The sequence below is a fragment of the Heteronotia binoei genome, chromosome 3, assembly GCF_032191835.1.
Source record: "Heteronotia binoei isolate CCM8104 ecotype False Entrance Well chromosome 3, APGP_CSIRO_Hbin_v1, whole genome shotgun sequence".
In the NCBI taxonomy this organism is placed as follows: Eukaryota; Metazoa; Chordata; class Lepidosauria; order Squamata; family Gekkonidae; genus Heteronotia; species Heteronotia binoei.
The window spans coordinates 92,422,698-92,449,658 of NC_083225.1; the positions used below are offsets into that span (position 1 = coordinate 92,422,698).

At 42.8% G+C, this 26,961-nt stretch overlaps 1 protein-coding gene across 4 annotated transcripts in view; it reads left to right on the plus strand.

Moving 5' to 3' along the window:
- LOC132568411 (cystathionine beta-synthase-like protein) overlaps positions 1-24,557 on the plus strand; it is a 74,351-nt gene extending 49,794 nt beyond the window's left edge. For 2 of the 4 annotated variants that reach the window (XM_060234201.1, XM_060234200.1), the window contains exons 9-17: positions 1,103-1,228; positions 7,368-7,452; positions 8,885-8,990; positions 10,704-10,781; positions 11,557-11,691; positions 14,712-14,820; positions 15,147-15,182; positions 21,523-21,607; positions 22,583-24,557. In XM_060234201.1, the coding sequence (XP_060090184.1) occupies positions 1,103-1,228; positions 7,368-7,452; positions 8,885-8,990; positions 10,704-10,781; positions 11,557-11,691; positions 14,712-14,820; positions 15,147-15,182; positions 21,523-21,607; positions 22,583-22,692 (870 nt within the window). In that variant the 3' untranslated portion in view covers positions 22,693-24,557. The remainder of the gene's footprint in view (positions 1-1,102; positions 1,229-7,367; positions 7,453-8,884; positions 8,991-10,703; positions 10,782-11,556; positions 11,692-14,711; positions 14,821-15,146; positions 15,183-21,522; positions 21,608-22,582) is intronic. The other 2 variants (XM_060234203.1, XM_060234202.1) reach the window with 1 other exon arrangement.
- Positions 24,558-26,961: the final 2,404 nt, after the last annotated feature.

The window sequence follows — 26,961 nt, forward strand, 5'->3', positions numbered from 1 at the left end:
ATAGAAGAACCCGCCCCCCATGATGGTTGCCGGGCTGCTTCTCTGGCAGGCTTACATCTCAAATGCAAAACTTTAAGGTCCTAGATGATGGTTTATGTAATTTTTTTTTACTGTACATTTCCTTGATAATATTTTAGTCTTGTTTTTAAATGACATTTAGTGTTTATGTATACCTTAGTTGCATTAAAAATGAAAATGTGATTCATAAATCTTAAAAGAACAAGGTCATTGTTGCTTCTTAGCAAAGAGATGGCATCTTCATTGTAGCAGTAATGAGCAATGTGAGAAAAAGTGGAGGCCATTCTCTCTCTCTCAGTGTATAGCAGCCTTGAGAAATTGTGCGTTTGAATGAGACTAAGGAAAGTGAAGTGAAAACAGTGTACTTAGCTCTTCCCCCACTGGTCATTTATCCTCTTACAGGTGTCTCTCCAAGCTCGTTTCTGCTAAAGGGTTCCAGGGACATGTTGTATAAATACCTGAGATTGTGGGGGCGGGGGGACCAACTGGAGGTGATTTTGAGGTGGAAAAAATGATGGCTAGAGCCAAGTTGACATTTTTGAAAGGGGAGGGCGGAATATAAATATAATAAAATAAATAAAAACAAAATATATTGGGTTTCTTTTCTTCTGTGCCTATGTTGTGATCTCTGCAGCCTGCAAAACTGCTTTGGAGATGTACATCAGTAGATGCATATCTAAGTTCCTCTCTCTGTGTCTCTGTCACTGTTCTCGGTTGGGGTGAGGGTGGTGTTGTTGTTTTTCCCCAAGCAGAGGCCATAATCATGTTCCTACAGTATGCCCATGTCTTGTTACACTGTTAAGACTTCTGGCACAGAATGCACAGAATGTAATGAGATCTAGCATCTGAATAGGATCCTCTTTGACCTTCTGCTTAGCCATGTGCCAACTGGGTTTTTCCACAGGCATTAGAAGGAACAAGACAGAATTGTAGCTGGGTGTTTTCTCAAGGAGTAAGTGAAGGGAAAATATTTCCAACATTGTGTGACAGTATTTGGGATGTCTTTTGTGAAACAGCAAATTAATAGCCATGCTGGAAAAAGCAGAACACTCTCAGTCTTAAACCACCCTTCTTTCCTTCTCAGATTATAGGTGTTGATCCTGAAGGATCCATTCTTGCAGAGCCTGAAGAATTGAATGTCACCGACAAGTCAACTTATGAGGTGGAAGGGATTGGATATGATTTCATCCCTACAGTTCTGGACAGATCAGTACGTCAATAGCTCTTCCTTGTTATCTGTGAACATTCCAACTGGAAATTAATTGAAAGACAGAAGATGTGGGGAAAAGTTGTGATTATTACGCAAGGTGTATGAAAGTGCAATCTTCTGATTGATCACAGCAGGAAAATCAGGAGCAGTGTATATTGCCAACAATGCAGGGAAAAAATGTCATGTGTCTTTAATGGAAGCTTAATTAGTGGAAATAAGTTGAAGCTTTTAATTGCTTGAAGTTAACTTACAACACCTGGTAATTGCTTGCAGATCAAACTGATATTAAAGGGATAGTTAGAGATACCAGTTTAAAAGTTTAAAATCCTTTATGAAAACTATACAGAAAGAAGAAAAGAATATCAAGATCACATTGAATGTGCCTAAAGCACTTCCATGATCTTGGAGCTAAAATATTTTTTTCTGCTGCCATTTCCTACACATATTTACTGTCACTCTAGAGCAGGGGTGGGGAACCTCTGTCCCGAGGGCCATATGCGGCCCTCGAGGTCACTTGATGTGGCCCTCAGGGATTGCTGGGCCGAACCGAGCCATGTGGCAGCCTCCCTGGAGCCTGGCTGGCTAGCGAGGATTATGGGGCCCAGCTGCACTGTGCAGCAGCCTCCCCTGGGCCAGGCAGGGATCACAGGGCCCAGATGTACTTTGCGGCAGCCTCCCTGGGGTCTGGCTGACTGGCCAGAATTGCTGCAGGGCCTGGAAAAGTTACTGTCACCATTCAGGTAAGTTTTCCCCTCATTTCTTTCTTTCCCTTTTTTCCATTTCTTCCCCCCATTTCTTTGTTCCCCTTTATTCCCCTTTCTTTCTTTATTGATTATCCCAGATGGCGTGGCCTAATATGCTAATGAGTTTGTGACCTAATATGTTAATATTAGGGGATGTGGTCTAATATGCTACTGAGTTCCTGCTGGGCCTTTTCTACAAAAAAGCCCTGGACCTATGCATTTGCCTAGGGAGGCAGGCTGGGTGTGTGTGTGCCAGATTAGGCTCTCCCCACATAACTTCAAATAGAAAAACAATTATTTGCATTAATTTTGCTGGCCTGAATCATTCTCCCCTGGCAGAGCACTGTTTTTAAGTTGATAATTTTGTAGGGCCTGCAAATGATGTTAAAAATATCCATATGGCCCTTGGCAGAAAAAAGGTTCCCCACCCCTGCTCTAGAGTGTCAGACTTCAGTTACCATGGGGGAGGCTTAAGTTATCATGCAGAATATCGCACAATGCCCTTTGGATACTAACCATAGACCGATTCCTCACTAGTAGTTGCTCCACCCCTGAGCGTCTGCTTTCCCTGGCTCAAGTGATCAATTCCCCACCAGTTTCTGCACAGGCACATTTTGATCTGCAGTTCTCTCCAATTTCCTTTGCAGCTTCCTGCTCTTGTTTTTAGAGTTCTGGAAGCCATGAGGGAAATTGGAGGTAGCCACAAATTAAAATGCACCCGTGCAGCAACTGGTGGGGAATTGATTGGTTCAGCCATGGAAAGCAGAAGCCTGGGGGCAGAGCAACTGCTAGTGAAAAATCAGTCATAATGTTACTGTTCACCAGTTACATACATACACACCTAAAATAGTCAGGAATTGTTTAGGCCTTTTCTTTGTTTATTTGTTTTTCTATTTTCATCAAGTCCTAAAAAGAATTGATTTCCTGTTAAATCCCACTTTCAAGGATAAAAAATAACCATTTCCCCAGTTACATTCATTATTATGTGCATCACCTAGGAAGGTACTCAGCATTCTGCAAAGGTATTCAGCATTCCAAGCCACTCCTGTTAACAGCAACATTAAATCAGGAGGTATAAAGACTTTATGGAGTGGGAGTGGACACAGATAGATTATAGGGTGGATCTTATACACTGATAGAAAACACTGGTGGAGTGAGTCTTTCCCACCTTTCCCAAGCAACCTCTTGTGAACTCTAGAAAAGTGATGCCAGATATGAGAAATCCCATGGGGAAAGAAACCCTGTAACTAGGGCTGCCAACATCCTGGTGGCATCTGGAGATCTCCCGCCATTACAGTTTGATCTCCAAATGACCAAGATCAGTTCCCTGGAGAAAATGGCTGCCTTGGAGAATGCTCTCTGTGGCATTTTACCCTGGCTGAGGTCCCTCCCCTCCACCAACCCTGCCCTCTCCAGGCTCCAATCCCCAAATCTCCAGGTTTTTCCCATCCCGGAGCTTGCAACCCTAGCTGCAAAGTGGGCAATTGTACTGAAGAGGGAACAGCAGACAAAACTATTCCTTTGTCTCTTACACTGAACAACCTTTTGGTGGTGTCTTTGCAGTTTCTTGGTTTATAGTGCACCTCATGGAAGGCGGCTGAGACATGTAGGCGCTCGGCCCCCTTCCAGTCTGCGTCCCATCCCAACGGTGACAGGGGGTGGGGCCAGGTTGAATTACTCGCCTCCGTCACTGGTGTTATGCAATGCCAGGTCCATAAATAATAAGACCTCAGTCTTTCAGGATTTCCTGTGTGAACAGGATATGGACCTGGCATGCATGACTGAGACCTGGGTACGTGACGGGGAGACGGTAGCCTTCTCCCAAGTAGCCCCCCCCCCAGAGTACTCAGTCTTTCACCAGTCACGGACTAGCGGGCGGGGGGGGAGGAGTGGTGCTATTCATACGGGAGGCTTACTCCTTCAGGGCTCTCCCGACTCCAGAGACCGACGGCATTGAATGTGCGGGTCTGAAGTGGGATGTTGGAGAGGGTTTGGTGATCTGGCTGATGTATCAACTGCCTAATGCACCAGCCAGCACCTTATCGTCCCTGATGGAGGCCGCAACAGGCTTGGCATTGGAACACCCAAGGCTCTTAATCCTGGGTGATTTCAATGTCCATGCCGATGACTCAAACTCCAATCAGGCGACGAACCTAGTGTCATCCATCGCTACGCTAGGACTCTTTCAATTTGTAACAACACCCACACATCAGGCCAGGCACATGCTGGATCTGAGCTTTGCAGCGGGGGTTACAGTGGCCTGAATTACTGCTGATGTAGTGCCATGGTCAGACCACTATGTCCTGAAGGCCCATATGGATGTGCCACCCCAAACCCATTTAGGCGATGAGCGTATTTTAGCTCGCCCACGGAACCTAATGGACCCAATACAGTTCCAGAGGGAACTGCGGGATTCCTGGCCCCTTGGCGATTCTCTCGATGGCCTGGTTGAGTCCTGCCAAAATCAGCTCACCATGGCCATTTATGAGATTGCTCCCTGGCGCCCTCTGTGCCCTCGATCAAAGATGGCGGTGTGGTATAACACGGAACTGCGACTGATGAAACGGAGGCTCAGACGGCTAGAGAGGCAGTGGCGGTGTACTCATGACGAAACGACCAGAACATCTTATAGAGAGTATATGAGATCCTATGAGATGGCAGTCAAAGCCACAAAGAAAGCTTACTTTGTGTCCAAGATTGCATCTGCGAATTCGCGCCTGGTTCAGTTATTTAGCATTATTCGGTCTCTTACAACTCTGCCACAAGGCAGACCAAATCGTAGGGAATTGGTCATTGGTTGTGAGGCTTTTGCAACTTTCTTTGCAGATAAAGTCTCATTGCTCCGCCGCGACCTCCCTACCACAATTCAAACTGTATGCGTGCTTGAGGCTCCGTGCCTGTTTTCCGGATTGGCTTTAGACAGTTTTACAACACTCAGCTTGAAGGAAGTTGACAGAATCCTCTCCACTGTGCGCCCAACAATATGCGATTTGGACCCTTGCCCATCCTGGCTGATTAAAGCGTGCCGGATGGAGCTTCGATATCCTATACAGGATATTATAAATAGATCCCTCTCTGAGGGGCTTTTCCCAAGGCCCCTCAAAGAGGCAATAGTCCATCCTCTCTTGAAAAAACCAACATTAGACCCGGCTGAATTGGCACACTACCGGCCGGTCTCGAATTTACCCTTTTTGGGTAAAATCATTGAGAGGGCTGCAGTGCTGCAGTTACAGAGCTTTCTGGAGGACGCTTCTCTCTTAGACCCACACCGGTCTGGCTTTTGCCCAGGGATGGAGACAGTGCTGGTCGCCCTGGTAGATGATCTTCAGCGGCATCTGGATTGAGGCAGGTCGGCAGTGCTGATGTTGTTGGATCTGTCAGCGGCATTCGACACAGTCGACCATCAGTTGCTGGTCTACCGCCTTGCTGATGCAGGGATTCAGGGATTGACCTTGCAATGGCTCTCCTCTTTTCTCCTTGGTCAGGGACAAAGGGTGGTGATCGGGGGACAATCGCCCCAGAGACATCCACTTAATTGTAGGGTGCCTCAAGGAGTGGTGCTCTCCCTGATGTTGTTTAATATCTATATGCGCCCCCTTGCCCAGATTGTCCAGAGATTTACACCCAGCTCTATCTGCTGATGGATGGCCGGCCATCCTCTACCTCAAAAAATCTAGTCCTGGTGCTACAAGCTGTGGCAGGGTGGCTCAGACTGAGTCGTCTGAAGCTGAATCCGATGAAGACAGAGGTCCTTTGTCTGAGTCGTGGTGGTCCGGGAAGCGAAATCCCTCTTCCAGCTTTTGATGGGGCACCACTGATATCGGCAGTCAGAAGCTTGGGGGTGCTACTGGAGCCCACATTGGCTATGGAGGCCCAGATAGCTGCCACTGCGAAATCTGCCTTTTTCCACCTTAGGCGGGCATGACAGTTGGTCCCCTTCCTGGAGCGCAGCGACTTAGCAACTGTGACCCATGCAATGGTCACCTCGAGACTAAACTACTGTAATGCCCTCTACATGGGGCTGCCCATGTCTCGGATCCGGAAACTGCAGTTGGTGCAGAACATGGCAGCCAGGCTGTTATTGGGTCTCTCTATACAGGAGCACATACAGCCAGGGCTGCGGCAACTGCACTGGCTACCAATAGTATTCCGGATTCACTACAAGGTGCTGGTTATCACCTTTAAAGCCCTATATGGCCGAGGATCTGTCTACCTTAGGAACTTTCTCTCCCCACATGTTCCCCAGAGGGTACTTAGATCTGGATCGCAGAATTTACTGTCAATCCCCGGGCCAAGGAAGGCGAGACTGAAGGCTACCAGAGAAAGAACCTTCTCAATTGCTGCCCCCCACTGGTGGAACCAATTCCCAGATGATGTAAGGGCCTTGCGGGACCTTGCCCAGTTCCGCAAGGCCTGCAAAACAGCTCTATTTCGACTTGCCTTTAGTTGAACTACAATATAAGTAGATGCCCAACATTGCGGAACATCGCGGAATGTATGGTACCAAATCTAGCACCAAAATTTGTTTTAATTAATTTAAACTGTTTTAAATTGTTTTAATTGTTTAACTTGTAATTGACTAATAATTTTAATTGTTTGCTTACTGTTTTATTGTGTGGTGTTTAATTGTAGTTAGCCGCCCTGAGCCTGCTTCGGCGGAGAGGGCGGGATATAAATGCGAAGAATAAATAAATTATAATGTTGAAGGCATAAGTGGGCAAGCCAGACCATGTTCCATGGAGGAGAGCCAGTTTGGTTTAGTGGTTAAGTGTGTGGACTCTTATCTGGGAGAACCAGGTTTGATTCCCCACTCCTCCACCTGCACCTTCTGGAATGGCCTTGGGTTAGCCATAGCTATCGTAGAGGTTGTCCTTGAAAGGGCAGCTGCTGTGAGAGCCCTCTCAGCCCCACCCACCTCACAGGGTGTCTGTTGTGGGGGGAGAAGATAAAGGAGATTGTAAGCCACTCTGAGTCTCTGATTCAGAGAGAAGGGCAGGGTATAAATCTGCAATTCTTCTTCTTCTTCTTCTTCTTCTTCTTCTTCTTCTTCTTCTTCTTCTTCTTCTTCTTCTTCTTCTTCTTCTTCTTCTTCTTCTTCTTCTTCTTCTTCTTCTTCTTCTTCTTCTTCTTCTTCTTCTTCTTCTTCTTCTTCTCTAGCACAAGTGCAGTCAAAACGTGGTGTGCCCACACAGATTGTTGACCAGGAGTGCTCTGGGGAATACAACAGAAGAATTGTCAAAACTATTTCCAGTTTCAAATCAGTTTCTCCTTTCCTACCCCATATTTTGTTGGAATTCTTAGCATCAGTGTAGAACAGAGAAAAAGTGTTTATTTAGAAGGATTCAGTGCGCCTCATTATGTTTCTGTTCCTCTTTCTTCCTTTCTCTTTCTTCTAGCTAGTAGACAAATGGTATAAAAGCAGCGATGAGGAATCTTTTTCGTTTGCACGGATGTTAATCCGAGATGAAGGACTGCTGTGTGGTAAGTGCTATCTGAGGGGGATTTTTGAAGAAGTCACACTTTTAATGTAGAGAATTGGTAGCCAAAGCAATGGAATGGTGGAAAAAGCATGAGTATTTTCAAGTGTAGGTTGGGAGATTCTGGTTCTCTCCCGTGACAGTCTTGTATATGCACTTTAAGGATGGCAGCAGTTTCCACAGGTTAAATATACATATTACATATTGTAGTGCTTTTGCTAATAGCCATGGGTAGCCCATTTGCTCACCATCCTTAGGGTGCCAGAGGGCAGGAAGTGCTGGGGGGGAATTCCAGCACTGCCACCCCAGCCAGAGGCTCACCTGGATGGTGACCTGGAGCACAGTCTGTCTTGGCTGGCCAGCTGACCAACTGTAGGCTCTTTTGCCCCTCATGGGAGGAGAAAATGGAGGAAGGATTGTGTCAAAACCCTGAAGTGATATCATTTCTGGGCAGTATTCTCAGAATCTGCAAATCATTTTGGCCTTCATAGAGATTTCAGGGACATCTAGACTGTTACCCAACATGGTATCACTTCTGGGTTCTGGTGCAGTTCCCTCCACCTCTTTCTTCCTGCTGCATTGGTGGGCAAGAAAACCCTGAGCTTCTCAGCCAGCCAGTGGCTCAGGGCATTCAGATCAGCCTGCCTAGGGTGTAGAAAGCCTACACCCTATAGGCTGGCCTTGTTAATAGTATCCTTGGGTGAAATAAGGAAGCATTCAAGCTTGATGTGTAGGTCAACTTGTTACAGCCATTTGCTTGTTGCCATTTTAATGATGAAGTAAAACGCAATGATCCCTCATACAGCTGTAGTGGCCTCCTGGTTTCAGCATCCAGTACAGGTGGCATTGCTTTGTCCTATGGTTGGCATAGAATAAGTCCCTGCATCTGCATACTCATGCAGTCTGCTTATTTTGTTTTCTCTGGTGGAACCGCTGTTGCTCACAGATTATCTAAATAAATTCAAATAAGAGTTCATTGGCCAGCTTTATTTATTGGTTCCACCCATAGGGCTCCTAGGAGATCTATGGCAGTAGCAAAAAGTTAGAGTGTCTCTGAGTTCTAGAGGGGAAAGTATAAAGTTGTTCATTCTTTGCAGAGAACATAAGAAAGAGCCCTGCTGTATCAGACCAGTGTTCTGGTCTGTCTCACAGAGTGCCCAAAACACATTTACAATTGCATATATTTTACATTATTCCTTTTTGGAAGTTTTGTGACACTTGGCAAGAGAGGGCCAAGTGACTTGGAGAACCTTCCTGATAGTTACAAGAGTAGTGATTTGCACCAAGCCACATCCTGTCTCTCTGTTGAGACACTTACATTAGGTCTTCAAGAGAGTCTGAACCCAGATTCTCTCATCTTTTTTTCTCTCCTTGTACATCTGCATTTTCAAAATAACTTCTGTGAACGTCTGACAGTATCCTCTGTGTTTTGACAGGTGGCAGCTCCGGCAGTGCCATGTCTGTTGCTGTGAAGGCAGCCAAACAGCTGAAGGAGGGCCAGCGTTGCGTTGTCATCCTTCCAGACTCTGTCAGGAACTACATGTAAGAAGTTGTCTTGTATTTGTTTCAACCTGGCACAGACTCGGGTTTCATTTTGAAATATTTTTGTCTCTTTTGAAATGAAATAACTCAATATTTGCTAGATGAGAGTACCCCAATTACCTAAGTCATGTGATTAATATCACATCACAACTGCATCTTCATAAATATGTTGCTATTATGTCAAATGCTATAGAAAAGTACAAACATTTTTCGGGTGTAAATTTTTTAGATTCTTTTCAGAAGGATGAAACATTACCCAAATCCCTAGGGCTCATCCTGAATATAAGTGGGAGGAAATATTCTCACAGGAAATGTTATCATGCTTTACAGCCAATGTGCAGCAGAGTTAAAGTACAATCTAAGAACGTCTCTCTCTTTAGTTGTCATAGATTTTCTGGGTTGTATGGTCGTGGTCTTGGCATAGTAGTAGAAGAGAGTTTAAAAATGAATAGGGCATGGTTTCCAGTCCTGAAAAACACAAAATGCTCTACAACTTACAACAGCACTACAGATAAGATTAGAATTCCAACAGCCATTCCATATGCAAAGAACCTCCTCAGGAAAGGTCCAGTACAAAAGAACCTCCTCAGGAAAGCTCCTCCATTAACATGTCACAGCCTGGGAAATTCTTACAAGATAATGACTCAGCCCTACCCCACCTTCCTGAGTAGATATAAACCATTTCTTTTTCTTTCCTTTCACTTTTACACAGAGAGAACTCTTATCTTTCTGTGTTATACCTCTAAGGATGCCAGTCACAGCTGCTGGCGAAACATCAGGTACCACTATGCCAAGACCACAGCCATATAGCCCAGAAGATCTACAACAACAACTAATGAACTCTGTCAGTGAAAGCCTTCAACAACATAATCTCTCTCTCTGCAGTTTTTAGCGCCTTTTTGCAGTGGGGAAACAAAAATATGTAAGATGTCTTCTGACATCGTCCCCAAGGCCGGCTTACCCAAGCCTGCCTGGGGCGCTACATGCCCTTGAGCCGGTGCTGATCATCCCCAGTACTGTGGTGTCCATGGGGTCAAAACTGCTCCACATTTACGTCTATTTAAGGTGCATTTCAGATATTATGCCAGCAGTGTAGAAGTTTCTTAGCCATGGATTCATCCTGTGCAGCTGCAGTAACAGTTAAGGACTTGGTGCTGCCTGGGTGGATGATAGTACAGGTCCTCTTTTTACCTGATCATTACCTAGGTGATACTGCTGTGGGATGGACTTATATTGTGTTTACAACAGCAGCAAGGGATCTATATGGTGTTTACAACAGCAGCATTTGAGGTTGTGCTGTCCTGAATGTAGGCCTAACTATGCCGCCGAGAGAGAGAGAGATTTACACTACCTCTTTGGTGCCCTTTCACCTCATTATGAGCTGTCCTCATTTTCAAAAACTTTTTATCTCTATAAATGCTTTTCAACTTTTCTATATAATGTGCCCTCTGACATTTGTGTGTGTACTAGCTCAGAAATGTTACCTATCTGGGGAAAGTGGCCTTTTGAAAGGCTTTGCCCACCTAGGTGTCACCGTGGTTTTATTCTCCTTGTGTGAACTTTTAAAGGAGGTATGACTCTATATAATCTTTTTATCATATTTGTAAACTATGGTATTTTATTCCATATTATCCTTCATAATTTATTTACTTTTAGGGTAGGTGCAGCTTAAATTGATGCTTGTGATTTATTTAGTTTCTTGGTGGTTTTCAGGTCCAAGTTCTTGAGTGACAAATGGATGACTCAGAAAGGTTTCATGAAAGAAGAGGATGACATCATTAACAAACCCTGGTGAGCTCCCTCTGTCTTTTGGTAAAGTTTGTAAAAAAGCCACTTGTGCCAAAATCCATTCTTATGTTGATTACTTAGGAAATCTTATTGGATTATATGTTTATATCTGAAATCATGTTCAGTACAAATTTTGCATTATATGGACTGCTGTTAAAACAATATTAGATGTTCTCCACAACTGTCAACATGATGTATCTCCTGAGATGCAGCCCCATAGGTTGTGAAGTAAAAAAATGGAAAGTGGAAAATTTTGAGGAAATGTTTTAAATCAATGACGAAAGGGGGATTAAAGCAGAAAAAGCTATAATTCTTACCCTGCTCTCAGTATTTGAGGAAAGCTTTGTTGAGAGTGGGTCTGTATGACATTTGCCTGCACATTTGAAAATGTGAGAACTATCCTTACAAAATGCAGTGTCTTCACACATATCAGTATACTATGATGACAATGGAAATATTATATATCCCATACCAGTTGTCCAGTTGCCAGTGATGTGAAAGAGGGTGCTTGCAGACTATGGAGACCAAATATAATGAGTGCCCCTAACATATACCCAGTGCCCCTAACATATACCCAGTCTACAAATTGGTCACATGTCAGAATACCCAACATGACCTTTTCTGTGTACATGTCAAAAATATGGTATTTTGCCACATTGGCTTGTTGGGGCAAGTTTATATTTATAAAGAACAAAGTTGTGGCTCTTAGTTAGTGCCTGAATTGCTTGCTATAAAATCTTTTTGTACAGTAACTTTATGGTACTTGTTTTTCTCCTAGGTGGTGGCACTTGAAAGTTCAAGAATTATGTCTCTCTGCCCCACTAACGGTACTACCAAGTGTCACCTGTGAAAAGACTATTGAAATACTTCGAGAAAAGGGATTTGACCAAGTTCCTGTTGTTGATGAATCTGGGTATGTGCAGACTTGAATATTGTCCCTTCTTTAAAATTCACCCATATTCCAAAGTTCTGGAATTCTAAAGAACACATCATTCAGTGGCATTGGCTGTCCTTTGCTTTGCTCAAGCAGGACTCACCCCATTTGAAAACTCCTGCTTGCACTATTTGTATATGTCCACCTTAATTCACTCTGGTAGGCTGAAGAGATGTATGTAAATAGGTACATCTGAAAGAGTGCTCTTTCCTCATATTTGCCCAAACTATGATGGCCAGGTGGTGGTGCAAAGTGTAGAAGGTGTGCTTTCCCAAAACAGAGTAGAACTGTTGGTTGAAGGATACAATAGAGGCAGATAAAAGAGGACTTAAAAGCCCTTGAAACCTGGTTTGCTTCCAGCCACAAGGAAAATTGCTGAGTGAGACATGGGAGATTGCTTGGGTTTGGTTGAGTAGGAGATGAACTTGCTTTCTGTTGCTTTTGGTTTGTAAGTCTAGGTCCTGACTGATGATGCTTTGAACACAGGAAGCTGCCTTGCACTGTTGGTCTACCAGGGTCTGTATTGTCAATTCCGACTGGCAGTGACCATTCAGGGTCTTCAGTAGAGGTATTTTTGCATCACCTACTACCTGCTCCAGAAGATGCCAGGGATTTATTTATTTACAGAATTTATATCTCCTATACTACTATGCATGTTGTCAACTTGTATTACCTTTGTCCACCTGTTTCCCCAATATCAACTACTATCCACTTGCAACACTTGCAGAACTTAGGTGGGAGCACATGGAGAGTGATTAGATGGTGTCCTCAACTGTTATTGTTTGCTACTAAAGGATTTTATTTTAAATTGGATTTTAAACACTATAAAATTCATTGAATGCTTTGTTTAACCCATCCTGAGCTTGCTTGCGGGGGGTGGGGTGGAGGCTAGAAGCCAAGTAAATAAATTCCACCTTTCTGCCCTTACAAGGGTCACCAAGGTGATTAACAATTTAAAATATATATGATCAAATGCATTGTAAAACCCTGTGGCGCAGAGTGGTAAAGCTGCAGTACTGCAGTCCAAGCTCTCTGCTCATAATCTGAGTTCGATCCCGGTGGAAGCTAGGTTCAGGTAGCCGGCTCAAGGTTGATTCAGCCTTCCATTGTTCCGAGGTTGGCAAATGAGTACCCAGCTTGCTGGGGGGAAAGTGTAGATGACTGGAGAAGGCAATGGCAAACCACCCCATAAAAAGTCTGCCATGAAAACATCATGATGCGACGTCACCCCAGAGTTGGAAATGACTGGTGCTTGCACAGGAGACTACCTTTACCTTTTAAAAACCATTACAATACCCCCTCTCAAACATCCTTCATTAAACAGTTTAAAAACAGAGCTAAAATATAAACCTTTGGTTAGGAAGGGGAAATTGCTGGGGGGATGCCAAACAAAAGAAAAAAGTCCTCACCCTCTGGCGGAAGACAGCAACAGAAGGGGACAGACAAATCTTCCTGAGGAGAGAATTCCAGAACTTTGGTGCCATAGCCAAGAAGGTTGCCAACTGCCTAATCTTACATGACAGGAGCACCTGAAATAGGTCCTCCAAAGAGGACTGTAATGGTTGGGCAGGTTCATAAGGGATTAGGTGGTCATTCAAGTATACTGGTCCCAAACCATATCGAGCTTTGAAGGTAAAGACCAGCCCCAGAAACAATTGGGAGCCAGTACTGGCGTGATATGGTCCCTATGACCTACTCCAGTCAACATCCTGATTGCAGCATTCTGTACCAGTTGAAGAAGCTCTTCCTGTAAGCCACAACCCCTCCCTCTTTTTTGAATGGCTGTTTTGAATAGTGCATGCTGTTGGATGTCCTTCTCAATGTATTCATATGTAAAGGGATTTTTTTCCTTACAAGGACAGGTATAAACCTCCAGAGGAAATTGGCCTTTCAGAAGCTGGTCTTCTGAACCACCCACTCTGCATCTGAGCTTGCATCTTTGTCTCCAGACAAAGCACACAAAACTGCTGATTTGGACAGAAACCTCCCACCATTTAAATGTTTCTTTTTAAAAAAATCCCTAGATATTTTCATGATGCTTCTTCCAGTGTAAAAGAAAGGTGACATTACAATTGTAGCTTTTAAAATCTATGTTTCAAATTATATTACAGTTTATTACCTCTTAAGGACCAAACTCCTTCAAGTGATGCTCTATAAAAGAATTAACTGAGCCCAAATTGCACCATAGCTCTGAAGCTAAGTAAGGTAGGCAAAAGGTCAGTGGACAGATCTGTATTTCAGGCAGGTCAGACCAGGGCATGGCACAGTGTCAGCTCCAACAATTCATCCCAGTTAAGGTGTACTTGGCTGAAGAAGGTTCTGCTGCAGTAACTGCAGTGCCAATATAAGAGAAATGCATCATCTAAACCAAACAATCCAAATTTTATAGAAAAGCTGGGGAAATGGCTGATAAAGGAATGTCATTTAGTTTTCAGCTTTCACTAATTAAAGTGAATTGTTCACATTACTAAAAATTTACTTTTCTCCTGTGTTCAGAGCAATAGTTGGTTATGTTTGCTCTAAAAAGGACAGTTTAACAAGATAAAATACTAATGTTGCTTTGTTAACCAAAAGTGAGATGATGATGATGATGATGGACTCAATCCACTGTTTTTTGGGAGGGGAGTGAGCAGGGCCAATCTGGAGCAAGGAAATGGCATGCACCGGAAAGATTAGCTGCGCATTTCTGAGCTGAGCAACACCCTTCTAATGCCACTGACTTTGATGGATTTAAGAGAGGTCTAAGGATTGGACTATAGTTGCCTCATTACTTCCCCTGCCATTTCACTTTATATTCTCTTCTCTCAAAGTGTCTTTTTTAAAAAATATACTATTATGTACAATGTTTGAAATGTAGTTTACAGTTAAGGATTTGTTGAATTCAGGATGAGAAGGGAGGGTCTCAAAAAGCTGACCTAAAGTATGAAGCACAAGGGAGAAGCTTACAATTCATTTAGTAGAAAATCTCATCTGACATGTATTTCTTCTCTCTTTTCTAGTGTAATTTTGGGCATGGTTACCCTTGGCAACATGCTTTCTTCAGTGCTTGCTGGTAAAGTGCAGCCATCAGACCAAGTCAGTAAAGTAATCTACAAGCAGTTCAAAAAGGTAGATGAGTCTTGTGGTGCCTCTTGTTACTTTTCTTTCAGTATCTTAAAGTGAACTTTCTAGTAACTTACCTTTAAAATAGCCCGTTTTTAGAAATAAGGATGTACAAATTGTTTGACAGAAATCTATAACGTACCGGTAATTTAAAGTTATTACACTCATTTGATTGAGACTCTACATAGTTCCTCACTATGGAATATATGGAAGCAAAGGTTCTTTAACACTTAATTCTCTAAACAAACTATAATGTGTTTGCCTGATTACTACATATCTTCAGGATATGCTTTTACTTTGTGTACACATTAAATCCATTCTTTCTCTCCCAGCTCTCATATGAATCATCATGCAAAATGTATAGTGTGGTGCGTAACTGAGCAGTGCATGCCTAATTAAGCAGTGCAATTTCTCTCTTCTCTGGCTTGGTGTTTCTTTGCTGTAGGGGGTCAGAAACCATGTCACTGGTGGCAAGTAGCAAGTGTGGCTGGACTGGCTGTAGTCAGGTGCTGTGTGGAGGGCTTCTCTTGCTTGAGGGAAACACTGGTTGGAGGCAAAAACCAGTTAACTGCATAAGGGGGAATGGAACAGGGAAAGTGGCTTAAGCATCATGCAACCCGGCTTAAAATGCCTGCTACTTGCCTCTAGACAAAATACTCAAATATTGTCTGGTGCATTCATTTTTTGGGCTCAAACTAGGACTGTGTTCAATCTGCACTTCTAGCAAACAAGCACAAAACTGGGACTTGGGTACTGAATTCACCATCATTAGAGTCTGTTTTCATTTAGAGAAAGTAAGGGGAAAGATGCTGCCTAAAATTTCTGCAGGTGGAAGGATTTCTATCTACAAAAATGTGAGTTCAATTCTCCTCCTCCTGCTGCACCCCAAAATACCTCTCTCTTGTGCTGCAATTGGGAGGTAGGGGAAACTTCCAGGAATAGCTTGTGGGGAGTTGGAGGTCAGCTGCAGGTGGGGGAGAATCAGCAAAAATCTCCCCTCACCCTTGTGCACACCAGCATTGTAGACAGGGTCTAGTCAAGGTGTAACACTGTTATTTATTTATTCTATTTGGTTAATTTATATTCCGCTCTTTCCCATGCGGGCTCAGGGTGGATCACAGTCACAATAAAACAGTTAAAATACAACAATAGCTTAATAATATACAAGTAAAAACATAACTCAAAAATATACACCGGCAGGCAGGCACTTATTTCAGGTGAAAAAATATAATATTTCAGCTCGTTATAGTTTTCTAGCCCATTGTGGGGAAGGGCAATAGATGGTGTAGACCATGGAATGAGAGGACGTCCATTTGCCTCAACCAAAGGCCCAGCAAAACAGCTCCATCTTGCAGTCCCTACAGAACAGAAGCAAATCTGGTAGGTCCCGGATCTTCACAGGGAGCTGATTCCACCAGGTCGAGGCAAGCCGGATGTCCCTGGGCTGGGGATGACCCGTAGGTGTTGGTTGGCCGATCGCAGCAATCTTCAGGACTCGTATGGGGAGAGGCAGTCCCGCAGATATGTTGGTCCCAGGCTGCACAAGGCTTTAAATGTCAGTACTAAAACCTTGAAGCAGATTCGGTGCTCAATTGGTAACCAGTGCAATCAGCACAGCATCGGCCGACTGCTTGCCCGTAGGGGCAATCCAGTTACCAGCCGTGCTGCTGCATTTTGCACCAGTTGGAGTTCCCGGATCAGCCCCAAGAGCAAGCCTGTGTAAAGCGAGTTACAGTAGTCCAACCTGGAAGTGACCGTTGCATGGATCGTTGTAGCTAAGTCATAGGGGGTCAGATAGGGCACTAGCTGTTTGACCTGCCGAAGATTATGAAATGCAGATCGCGCAACTGCTGTGACCTGGGCCTCCATAGAAAGTGAGAAATCCAGTGTCACGCCTAAGCTCCTCACCTCCTTGGATGGCAAAAAAAGAGTACGATCCAGGGTGGGGAGATGGATGTCCAATCTTAGCCCCCTGCAGCTCAGGTACAGGACCTCCATCTTAGTTGGATTAAGCTTCAGGCGGTGTCTGCATGGCCGTCCATCAACAGATAAAGCTGGGTGTCATTTGCATACTGGTGACAACCCAACCCAAAACCTCGGGCAATCTGAGCAAGGGGGCGCATGTAGATGTTAAACATCATTGGCGAGAGAATAGCTCCCTGCAGCACACCACATTCAAGTGCCACAGGGCAATCTGCTTGCCTTTCTCCACCCTTGTCCCCGATCATGTAGAAAGAAGGAGAACCACTGCAAGGCTACCCCTGAACTCCAATATCAGCAAGGCGGTGGGTCATTAGATCGTAATCGACTGTGTCGAATGCTGCCGACAGATCTAACTACAATAGCAGCACTGACCCGCCTTGATCCAGATGCCTTCTAAGGTCATCAGTAAGGGCAACCAAGGTGGTCTCCAAGCCGGACTGGAAGGGATCAAGGGTAGAGGTATCCTCCAGGAAAGCTTGGAGCTGCTCTGCCACCACTTTCTCAATTACCTTACCCAGAAATGGTAAATTTGAAATTGGGCAGTAATTGGCCAGGACCATTGGGCCGAAATGGCTTTTTAAAAAGCGGGCAAACCACTGCTTCTTTAAGTTTAGCTGGAAAAGTCCCCATTTCCAGAGACAAGTTAACAATGTCAGCTAAAGGACCTTGGATACACTTGCCACCTGCTTTAGGAAGCCAGGTTGGACATGGGTCCAATAGGCAAGTGGCCAGCTTCACCACAGCCAAGATCCTGTCCACATCTTCCCGAGAAAGACGACTGAAGTGGTCCAACATGGGACCAGAGGACAGACAACATGAGTGAGGATGGGGCTGCTCTAGAAGCACTCTGGTTGGGTGCAATTCAAATGTGACTTTCTTTTCAGCATCAAGCTCTGAACAGAAAACATTTTTTACGCATTTGAAGCAAAATCCAGCCCCATTAAATGCAAATTGATTAGTTCTTTACGATTCTATCAAGAAATTTTCCCCTCCCCTCATCCTTGGAGTACTTTTGCACTTTATTCAGTCCTATAGGTATCCTGATTTTCTCTCTGAAATAGTTCCAAATAGTTCTCAATTGTGCCTCACAAAATATGTTAAAAGCAACCCATTAAATAAGACAATAATTACACAAAGTCATCAGCCAATAAGCACAGGAAAGAAACCAAAAGAAGAGGGAAGAACAAGAGCAACCATTGGCACAGCTTTTGATTTTGTTGTGTGTCTCCTCACAACTGCATTGCAGTTGCAAAGCTGGTGGGAATTCAGAGTCTCTTCACAATGCCTTTGTATTAATATTCCAAGGGAAGCTTCAGATTGGTCAAACAATACCTGGTGAAATCTCAGAAGCCTGGGAATGGGGGCTGAAATACACTCCCCACCACCATCACCCACACACATTCATATAAAATAAACTGCTGTTGCTAAATTTGCATCTTTTATGAAGCTTGCATAATTCACTTTTGGAGATGATTTGGGTTATCATAGTGCCTAATTTTGATGTGTGTTTTTTTACTTTTAAATCATAGAGTATGATGTAACAGCATATACACAGCCCTGGCTATTTCTATAAATTATTCTATTCTTTCTTTGCCATGATAAATGTAGTCTGAGTACCTTCTTTTTATTTACCTTGTTTATTGAATAGCCAGCATTTCTGTCAATCATCCATCCTCTTTAATTAGGTGGTGAAACCAAAATTCTTGAAGAAGCTCTTGTTGTCTTTAATAATCAGCCTTAGATGTTCTACTGTTGAAAGAGAAAGTCCTGAATACCCTGTTATTTGTACAAGAAAATAGTTGGGTATATTTAAAACTGATTCAGTTTGGTCAGACTGGAAAGCACAGTAAAACAAAAAGACACTTATGGAAGATAATATTGCTTCTAAATTAGAAGGTTCCTTTTGGTTTCTTTCTTTCTCTTTTTACATTTAACATTATCAACTGCTGGTGGATCTCTGAGTGTACATTGTAAATCAGTACCTTAATGGACTTTAAAGATTAAAAAGGGCAGAGAGATTCCTGGAAGTACAAAGTGGAACAACTGAATTAAACTTAGCAGCAAACTCTCTCTACTTTCCCTGGGCTTCTTTTGGCTTCATATATTATTGGTTTGGATAGAAAGCAGCCCTTCCTTCATGAAAGAAGTTTTCCACTTGAAATGTTAAAAGTAGTATAGAACTTTCTTTTGCTTCCTTTCTTTAGTGGAAGAATCTATTCCATGAACTGAAGGGTGCCTTTGGATCCAACTCCATGGTGTCATTCCCTTCTACACAGAGAATCTAGGAAAATATTGGTGATTTGTGGAGGTGTAGATTGGTATGCTGGTGGCTATATGGAAAAGTGTATTCCAGAGTGCATTGTTCAACTAGTATAAACATATGAAGCTGCCATACTAAGTCTGACCACTGATCCATTCTGTCTAGTGCTGTCTAGTCTGACAGGTAGTGGTGGTTCAGGTCTTAAGTAGAGTCTTTCCTGATCCTGTGATCCTGCTCCCTGAGGTACTGTAGCTGGAGTTGCCAGGAAATGAAACTGGAACATCTGCATTTGAAGCATGTGATATAGGGATGCCAGTCTCCCAGTGGGTATTACTACAACAGAAGGACCACGACATAGAAGGCAGTATCAAACCACCCCGTAAAAGAGTCTGCCATGAAAATGTTGTGATGCGATGTCCCCCCAGAGTCGGAAATGATTGGTGCTTGCACAGGGAACTACCTTTACCTTTTTTTTATTATAATACTAAAGCACTGTGTACAAGGTAGAATATATCTTCATATGCTTGAATTATAAACAAAGCTAAACACATCCAGTACTTTTCCCTTTTCAGTTCCATATCAGCGTTGTTCAGGAAGACCAGATTAGAGCTGTCTCCCCGTAGTTCCTTTCCATCTGCAGGCCTAGCACATCCCACTACATACAAAACACCAACTGTTTAAAGAAAATCAATGGGAAAAGAAATACTCATGATTAAGCTTACAATATGTGGTTAGTAAATCATGAAGGCTAAACTACAGTGCAATAATAGTAAACAATTAATGAGCAAGGATAATAATACCAGCAATGAAGAAACCAAAGCCATAACTGTCAGGGACTTGTTCCTGACACAGTGTGGGTCTCAAAAATCCTAGTCTAATGTTCTTACCCCTACATCACACTGACTCTTGTGCTGTCAGATAGTAGTGAATCACTAGGAGATTACCATTGGACCTGGGTGAGAGGGATGTCAGCCTCCAGTTGGAACCTGGGGATCCCCTAGAACAGGGGTGGCCAATGGTAGCTCTCCAGATTTTTTTTTGCCTACAACTCCCATCAGCCCCAGCCATTGGCCATGCTAGCTAGGGCTGGTGGGAGTTGTAGGCAAAAAACATCTGGAGAGCTACCGTTGGCCACCCCTGCCCTAGAATTACACCTCATCTCCAGATTACAGAAATCAATTTCCCTGAAGAAAATTGATAGTTTGGAGAGTGCATTGTACCCTACTGATGTCCCTGTCCTCCTCAGGCTCCACCCCAAATCACCAGGGGTTCCCCAACCTGGGTGTGGCTACCCTACCTCCAGGGCTTTTTTTGAGCAGGAAAACACAGCAACACAGTTCTGGCTGGCTTCATGTCAGGGATGTGGCCTAATATGCAAATGAGTTCCTGCTGGACTTTTTCTACAAAAAAAAGCCCTACCTACTCCCATTCTCTGCTGGTGGCCAGAGGGGACCTGGCAACCCTACCAGGTGAGTTGTGCAAGTTATGTTGTAATGAGTAACCTGGTAGTTGCTACCAGGTCTGGCTCTGATGAGTTCTCCTGCTTGGGCAGTGGGGAAAGGAACAAACTAGAAAGAGTTCTGCCCCTCCACTTTTTGCTCACAAAAGTCAAGGTTTGAAGTCTGGCAATATTGTTGTGGTTACCTAACAACCGCCACAATAGTTTCTGAGATCTCACAGGGCATCCATTTCTTAAAGCTACAGGTGCTGCTTCTATCATTTCGGGCAGGTAATCCTCCAGTATACTTTTTTCTGTACACCTGGGATTTTTCTTGGGTTTGTACAGAGATCTGACTTGTCTGTTCACGGTCCCAGTCTCCAGATTTAAGTAGCCACAGATGGGGATATGTTGTAAATAAGATAAATTGATATAGTATAGATGGAGACACATTTAAATAAGGGCTTTAAAAGAAAAAAAGACACTGTCTCTGCAGAAAAATAATTATTCCTAGAATAAGATCTTTGCTTTGCTTTATCTCTACTGATTGACTTTTATGTGGTTCTTCCCACCCCCACTCCCTTTCTCCTGTGTATCTTTTCTCAAATACCTCCTTCCAGCTCATATTGGCACAGCTGGAAAATAAGCTGTTATTAGATTACTGTACTTTTGAAGTTGAATTTATTGCATATCAGATGGAGAACACTTAAATGCCATTTTTTTAATTTTGAAAGTCTCTTCTTTTTCATTTTACTTTTATTTAAAACAGCAACATTTAACCAAACTCTGCTACTCCAACCACCTCACTATCATGCTTCACTATCACAGACGTATATTTTCAAAAGCCTTATTGGAGCTGTGGAGTAAGGATTTGGGTGCTTTGTTGTTGTTGTTGTTCAGTCGCACAGTTGAGTCACGCCAGGCCCTCCTGTCTTCCACCATCCTCCAAAGTCTGCTCAAATTCATGTTAGTTATATTACCTATATAATAAATTGGTTTCTCAAGTTCAATAACTTTTTCTTTGCAGATTCATCTGCAAGACAACTTGGGGAAGCTGTCTCATATCTTGGAAATAGATCACTTTGCTCTAGTGGTACATGAACAGATTCAATGTAAGTATAAGGACTTCTGAGTTTGTTCTAAATCACTTTCTACCAAATAAACTCATATTCTTAAGACACAGTTCCTAGGAATTCCAGAGCATAATGTGACCATCATCAGAGGTGGCTGTATCCAGTCTAATATATGTCTACAATAGGTTAGAAAGCAGAAAGCTGATATATTAAAGTAACCAATATTTAATTTGCAATGCAACAAAACAAAGCAAAGCCCCAGTTTGTAGATTCAACTGGAGTGGTGCTGAAAGCACCTTCTGTCAATGACATCTTGCCATTGCTAAAGCCTCTAGGAGTTTAAACCAAGACCCCTACTTAAGCACAACATTGGCATTGATTCTAATCATTACATTAGATTCTGAGTCTATGGGTTACCATTAGATGAGACTGACTGTAGTCTGAATTTTGCCTCTATTGCGTTTTCCTTCTCCTTGCTGATCTTTGGGTGCACTGTGATCTCATAAACTGTTTTCTTTTTAATCTTGCAGCGTAATCTCACGGTGGTGCTTTAGTGACTGTGGAGGGAACAAAGGCCAGTGCCTCAGTAGCTGAAGGGGCACTGTATACAAGGCAAATGATGGAGAGCCATACAAGTACCCCTCACCAAGGATAACAGTGATAAAACTGTGCACTATATTGGGCTAACACTAGGGAGGAAGAGCCATGCCAATAACTCTTATGATGTGGCAGAGTTCCTATTTCAGTCTCCATGACCTTTTTCCACTTCTGTCAAGTGCCCATGGCTTGGTGCAGTGACATCTCCAGAGAGGTTCACTATGAATATGTAGTGCAGTCCTGCCAATCATATAGCCACCCAGTGTCAGAATAAAGAAGCAGAGTGCCCCCTCACATTGTAGTGTTGATTCCTTTGCTGACCCTATGGCTAATTGACCTTTTTCTAAAATACTGCGTCTGGTTTTGAATTGGTAGTTTAAAATCTGAATATGTCTATCCTATTCTTCCTTCCTCTAGATCACAGCGATGGAAAATCCAGTAAAAGGCAAATGGTATTTGGTGTTGTTACAGCAATTGATTTGCTTAACTTTGTGACTGTCCAAGAACGGCAAAGAAAAGCAATTTAAATTCAAGCTGCCTCAGTGGTTTTTAATGTTTTTTTTTAAGTCTCATTTCTTTTTCCCTCCATTTATATTAGAGCAAGCTTAAAATTTCTGTTTCAAACATTTTTACCTGGATATTTGTCATAACTAAGACTTTGTAAAAATTTGAAGACCATAGTGAATATTAGGCATAAACCAGTGCAGGCCTGAAATACTTGAGAGGGGGATTCCTTCCCTCGCCCCTTTCCTGCTGGGCCTGTGCCCAATTCAACTTCCTGACCTTCATCTCTGCTGCTGATAGTTGGTGGGGGTTAATATTTCTCATTAGAATAGGCTGAAAATGCTGGAGGATCTAGACATCAGACATATATAACAGCTGGTGTGATCATACCATTGAGATCTAGGATGGTGTCTGCATGGGGTCCTCTTGAGACATCCTGTTCTTATTACCACACATGCAACCCATCTTGCAACTGGTTCTCCCAAATACCACTTCCTTGGGGTTACACGCGTTGGAGGCACAATGCAGTCTTATTCCTTTTCCAGTCTGATTGATGTATTTTGTACTGCAGATAAGTAACATACAGCTGAGTCTAAATATTACCTTCCATATGTGAGAGCCCTGCATTTAAACTTGCTCAAATGCCAATATGGAAAGTAGCAGAGTGGGAAATTATTGTGTACATGCAATATGCAGGGTACTCTACAAACATTTTCTTTGACAACTACTAAGTTCTGCCTTCAACACCAACAGAAGGAACCAATATCCTATAAGCCCAGCAGATGTGCCACCTGTCATGACTGGAGTAAATCCTACTAAAAGTTATTTCTAGTCACAGAGTAACAAAATATCAATGATCTCTTCATTGCTCCCCTTCCCTGGCTTCCAGTTATTAGCTCTTACTAGATACTTGATATCCTCTTCTTGTATGGCAGCCAAAATGTATGATATTTGAATTGGAGAGGGGAAAGAATTACCAATATAGAGCAAAAGCAAAAATGGGAAAACATTTTCCCTTGAAGAAAAAGTATGCATTTTATCATCTACACTAGTGAAAGGATAATTTGTTTGGCACAGTTTTACATTCCTGGACTTTGCTTGTAAGGGAACTGGATCACTAGAAACACACAAAGACACTGTAAATTCTCCATTGTGTTGCATTCTTGACTTTGCCTAATTTGGTTAATGGAATATGGAGTGCCAAATGTATTCCCATATTTGCATTTCTCTGAAGATCAGACATTTACCAAATATATACTCCATTTTTAAACCAAAGATTATATGCTGATTCTTCATGTGTGTGCTTTTATACTGTATAGTGTCAGGCTTTATGTACGCTGCTATTGAATTTCTCATTACTTTGCACATGAGTAAGATAAAATGTTACATTGTGGAGTTATTTTTAATTACATTAATGTAGAGGTACTGGAAACACACTTTATTTTTTATGGAGAAAAATTTAATTTATTAATGAAACTTATGTAGTTTTTCCTCTTGTAGTTTCCTCTAAGTTTTGTTGGAGGATTTAAAGACATTTCTAACTATACTTTTTTGGTCACAGCAGTGCTTATGTGCCATGGCAGAAAACTATCGCTGCCACAATCCAGTTAAGTGTGCTTATGCCCATTGATTTCATATGTGGAACTCTTATTTGTACACAAAGGTCACCACTAGGTGCCATCTTAATGTAATGGATACAACACTGTCTTGCTTGTTGCAGACATCATCCTTGGCACCACACATTTCCTTCAGTATTCTGAATCTCATCACACAAAACAACCATTTCAGCCTCTATATTATAAAGGGGGGAGGGATTCAGTGGATTCCCCCTCCTCATATTTGTCCAAAATACAGTAAGAGCTAAATAAAAATGTTTATTTCTGACAAACTGGCTGAGTGTACTTATTTACACTGGAAATTCTTCTACCTACTGCCAAATGAGCCCAGAAGCACACACACAGTTTATTGCCAGGACTGGGTACTTACCTCGCTCCCCACCCCCTGCTGTATGTGAAGTGCAATTGAAGTCACTGTGACATCCAAATTCAAATGCATGGGTGAACTGAAATTTATTTTCTTCCCACAAACCAGAATTCTAAACTTCAGCTTAATCCTGGTTTAGAATCTGAAGTGGAGGGGTGAGGAATACCAATTTGCCCAATGCTTATATTCAGACACCACAACAAATTAGAGTTTTATTCAAGGCTTCACAAACCCAGAGGCTTTCATAAACCCAGAAGCTTTAATTGGATTTTTCTAGGGTTTATATTTTTGTATTTTCATCTGTGATGCCAGCTCTGACATGAGAAATTCCTGGAGATTTGAGGGCAGAACCTGGGGAAGTCTTGAGTTTGGGTGGGAAGGAGCTCAGCAGGGTATAACTGCTCCAAAGCAGCTATTTTCTCCAGGAGAACTGATCTCTGGAGAAATCATCTAATTCCCTGGGGAGGATGGCAACACTACACTTATGCAGGGGCATCAACTATGAGGAGTAGCAGGGCTCAAGCCACACACACACACCATTTACCAGAGGGGGCAATGCCTCCCCCGCAAAAAAGTCTGCCAGTCAGCATCATGAAACTGCTCAGGCTGTCAAGTTCTGTCAGTCCTGTTTGTAGCTACTTAAGTTCCTAGGAGGCACAGGACTGGTTTTGCTTGTTTTGTTAAGATAAGAGGAGGAGATGACCTTCAATGGATAATACTGTCTGTGAAGAAACAATATATCAAGAGAAAGAACATGGAAGGGGGAAGATCAATCCTTCTAGTAATCAGAAAGTCTTGGGTTTTGGACTGAAGAATGTATTTCTTTTAGCCTGCAACACAAACTCTGATATATGTACAGCTAGATTTGATAGACCAAGAAGATTCTGGGGGTATAAGCTTTCAAGAGCCAAAGCTCCCTTCATTTTCAGTTGAAAAGGAGATAGTTCAAACAGAAGAGTGATCCCTAGTTTGTTTAGAGGAAGATTTTGGGTACTTAGTAGTGTATCCCTGCCTTCTGAAACATGAAGACTCCGTTAAACTCAAGAACTTATACTGGAGTGTTTAGCAGAAGCTGAAACCAAAGCTTCTCATATCACACATTCTAAGACTTTTTGAAAAGCTTAAAACTCTTACTTGATGGAAACATATTAACTGGAGTTTGTGAAATTACTAAGTTACCTCAGAGTTATTGATTCACCTCAAACATTTTACCCCTAATTCCACCTGACCTTTCCCCCTCTATGTCCTTATGGCCAGAGACAGGGAAAAAGAGGAATTTTAAGTAACGGGTAGCACAGTTAGTGAAGTTAACCTAGTGCCAACCTTAACCAAAGACCAACAATGGTATGCTAAAGGCTGTCTTAAAAGAATATCAGTCCATCTTTTTGAATTTTCCCAGGCGAACCAAGTTAGCTGAGCAAAAGATCGATACTGGAGATACCAGGCCTATTGCTCTTCCACTTTACAGAGTAACTGGCCCAAATGCCATCAGTATTGAAAGGACGTTAAAGAAATGTTGAACCTTGAACTTATTGTACCTGCAGAAAGTTCTTGGGCCTCATTGGTTATTCTGATTCCCAAATTGGATAAAACAGTAAAGTTTTGTGATGACTATCAAAAGTTGGATAAGGTTACAGCCCCTGATGTATATCCTATGCCCTCTCTCGGCTTGACTTCGCGAATGAAGATTTAAGAAGGGTGCAGTAGTCCACGTCTGCTGCAGGCTCGCTGGTGGCTGGCAAGACCAATGCGGGACAGGCAGATCCGGCCACAGTGGCTGCAGGGAAAAGTCTGATTTGGGGTTGGTGCTGTAGCAGTGCGATTCTTCCTCAATCTCCTTTTGTCCTCAAGACCAGCTATGCATGCATTCTCAAAGGAAGAGACAGCCTGGTGGATGGTGTGCCTCCATGCTTTGCAATCTGAGGCTAGGTCAGACCACTGGTGATGGTTGATGCGACAGGTGCCAAGGAATTTCTTCAAGGAGTCCTATGCCTTGTCTATCCTATGCCAAGGGTAGACAAATTAGTGGACACAATTAGTGCTGCATATTTTTTCACTTTGGATTTGACATTGTGCATCAAAGAGGGAAAGTGAATGTCATTACTGATGCACTCTCCAGAACCACCTAAAGGTGCAGGTTGTAATTGTATAAGAAGTTTAACTTTTTAAAAAAATAAAAGCCCAGCAGGAACTCATTTGCATATTAGGTCACACACCCCTGACATTACCATTGTTTCACAGGGAGCTTTTCTGTAGAAAAAGCTCAAAAAGAACTCATTTGTATATTTGGGCATACCTCCTGATGCCAA